This window comes from Sapajus apella, unplaced genomic scaffold (assembly GCF_009761245.1).
Source record: "Sapajus apella isolate SASKATOON/1434 unplaced genomic scaffold, GSC_monkey_1.0 scaffold62, whole genome shotgun sequence".
Classification (NCBI taxonomy): Eukaryota; Metazoa; Chordata; class Mammalia; order Primates; family Cebidae; genus Sapajus; species Sapajus apella.
In genome coordinates, this window is record NW_022437002.1 from 12,685,246 (window position 1) to 12,688,288 (window position 3,043).

The 3,043-nt window shown below is 38.2% G+C and overlaps 1 protein-coding gene across 10 annotated transcripts in view; it reads left to right on the top strand.

Annotated features, from left to right (window-relative positions):
* NFYC (nuclear transcription factor Y subunit gamma) overlaps nt 1–3,043 on the top strand; it is an 80,186-nt gene that overhangs the window by 51,686 nt on the left and 25,457 nt on the right. For all 10 annotated transcript variants that reach the window (XM_032247115.1, XM_032247116.1, XM_032247118.1 and 7 more), the window contains exon 3: nt 2,622–2,693. In XM_032247115.1, coding sequence (XP_032103006.1) covers nt 2,622–2,693 — 72 coding nt within the window. The remainder of the gene's footprint in view (nt 1–2,621; nt 2,694–3,043) is intronic.

Sequence of the window (3,043 nt, forward strand, 5' to 3'; positions counted from 1 at the left end):
CACACACCTCAGTATCCACTTTGACACAGTGCCCCTTGAGATCTCAAAGTTTCAGGAACATGAAAAAGTAGTTTGTCACAAAGAAAAGCTTTGAGCTTATTATAAATTTCTGCCTCATTTTACATCTCTGTAAGGCAGGAGTGATCTCTTGATCCTTAACTTTTGTTGCTTTCGATTAAAGAATGGAAATTGAAATAGTAAGTTTATTACTCTTTCAATTTGGGGAAAGAGGTCTTTTTTATCAGCTTTGGGCTTTAGTTAAGTAAATATGGAACATTCTTGTAGAAACAATATTTAAAACCAAGCCGAATGAGAGCACGCTTGCAAGAGAGCTAAACACAGTCTTGTGCTGTATGTATTAGCCTGGGAGGCTTTCCAAAGGAATGATCATCCCAAGCATTCTCTTTGGCATTTCTGTGTAGTGTCATCATCTTCTGTGATATGCCACACAAGAAGGAAGACCAATGGTTGATTTCTGGGATTAAACTTAAAAAAAAAAAATATTTAGGGTCTGGCCCCAACCCAGTATCCTCCTTCCTGCTTCTCCCCTCTGTACTCAGGTCATAGATTTAAAACTTAAATAGGCTGTGATTTTTTTGGTATCTCTTTCTGTCTTTGTTGTTCTCTCTGAATAACATTCTTATATTTTTTCAACAGGCAAATGCTCAGCATCCCTTAGACACAGTTCAGATGTCATCCCCTTTGGGGAACATTTCCCAATCCCTCACTCTCCCTCCAGCCCCGCATTGCTAGCTGGTTGTTCCCTTCTTTGTGTCCCTGTGGGATTTTATATCCCTCCCCTCCAGTATTAGATAGGGAACTATAATGTTTTCATGTGACTGTCTCTGACAAACCACAAGCTCTTCAAAGGTAGGAGTAGATGTGTATCTTTTCTTTTCTTTTTTTTTATTTTTATTTTGTTTAATAGTGATGGGGTCTCACTTTGTTGACCAGGCTGGTCTCGAACTCCTGGCCTCAAACGATTCTCCCACTCAGCCTTCCAGAGTGCTGGGATTACAGGTGTGAGCCACCGTGCCCAGCCTACATGTGTAATTTTTGCACAGTAGTAGGTACCATGCATTTACTGTTAGTTGAGTTGCTTGAATCAGTAAATGAAAGAGCAAGGGGGAGAAAAAAGAATAGAATGAATGTGCCCTATTGTCTCCTTTTCTTGAAATTTTAATAAACTGAACTTCTAAGTCCTGTTACTCCAGGGTTAGTTTTAGTAGAGGCTTCGTGGAAAATGTTGATACCTAATTTGGAAAAGGAAACGATGAAAAATTGGTGTTTGAAGTTTATGGAGCAGAGTGGTAGCCAAGCAGCTTGTTGGGTTTGTGTGGGAAAATTAGATATCTTGGTGTACATTTTATCCCAATACATTCTCTCCTTTCTGCAGTCATAAAATAGATTCTGGGAAGACTGTTGTTTTTTCAAAATACCTTTTTCGACATATATTTGAGATTTTCTGTTGGTCTTGCAAAAGAAGGTTCACTGATGCTTGTTAATTACATCAAATCTCAAATAATAGCTACTCCTTCCATAATGTGAGGATGCAAATTCCCAGGTGAGCATATTGGGTTTAGTGAGTCACATTTCAGACCACTTATAGAATCAATCATTTGACACCTAGTCCCAGTAGAGATTTTGCTGATTTTAGCTAATATCTGCCTTTGCACCTTTCTCTTCATTGCTGCTCTGAAACTCAAAATTGATTTTTTTCCTAGAATTGCATTTAAACACAATGCATGCATTTAAATACCAGTAGTTTCAAAATAAAGCCAAAAAGGGCTTAAATTGCAAATTATTGAGTAGTGCTGGTCAAAAAAGCCCTTTGCTAAATTCTATCCGGAATTAAGTTATGTGGTCCTCCCCCCACTCCAAGCCTGTTTTCTGTTGTTTTTTTACTTTGTTTCCCAGATCCCTTTTCTTTACATGCCTGTTTGTTAAGAAAAAAAAATAGCACAGCTGTTCCTAAAAGGCAGCTGGTAAGTTCACCCTCATCCTTTTTCTATGCTCCTCTGCCCCCGCTTGAAACAAATTTTAGAGACAAAGCCATTGCTGCTGTGATGAGAAAGAAGCTCTCTTCCCTAGTTTCTGTTGTCAGGTTAGTCCAAACGTCAGAAATGGCCACTATCAGCAGTAAAGAACTGTGGGTCACTGTGGTCAGGTGCCCTTGGCATTGCTGTTACAGACTAGTCACTGAATGGAAGAAAGAACTGGCAGCTTAGAGGAATACCCCTGAGACAGAAGTCTCATTTTAATCTGCATATTGCAGACTGGTAAACTTACTTGGGAAAAAGAGAAGGCGCTCATAATGTCCCTCTACATTGTGCTGACGCAAACAAAACAAAACAACCGTCTTGCTTGGGGCTACTTTTTATGAGGGCACTGTTGGAGGCCATCCTCACTTTTTTCTAAAGCCCATTAATTGTTGGAAGGTCTGCATGGCTTAAGTAAAGAAGAATTTTCATCTGACGCTTGTATTTTCTTCATTTCATCTGTACTTCCTCTTCCAATACACTTCCTGACAGGAGGGACTAAGCCAGAGTGTTTCTTACTGCCTGCTATGCCACACTGTTGATTGTCCCCTCCATTTATGCACCTCTTGTTGTTCATTTCAGAAAGATTTCCGAGTGCAGGAACTCCCACTGGCTCGTATTAAGAAGATTATGAAACTGGATGAAGATGTGAAGGTGAATTCACATTCATTTTTATTATTTCTTATTGAAGCTATGTGATGGGTAGGTTATTGCTCATTTCTCTAGAGCTCAAAGTTTAATGAAACAAAAACAAAAAAATTACTGTCTGTTGCTTTGTTATTTGGTTCCTGTTTAAAATTGTTAAGTGAGCCAAAACTGAACAGTTTTGGTTGCTATATGGGTCATCCTGAAAATTAAGGATATCCTGGTTTTAAATTGAAAAAAATAATTGTCGTGGGGGATTTTTTTTGTTTTGTTTTGTTTTTGTTCTTTTTTTGAATCAGTTGATCCCTCCCAGCTCTTTTTTTTTTTTTTTTTTTTTTTTTTTTTTTTTTTTTTTTTTT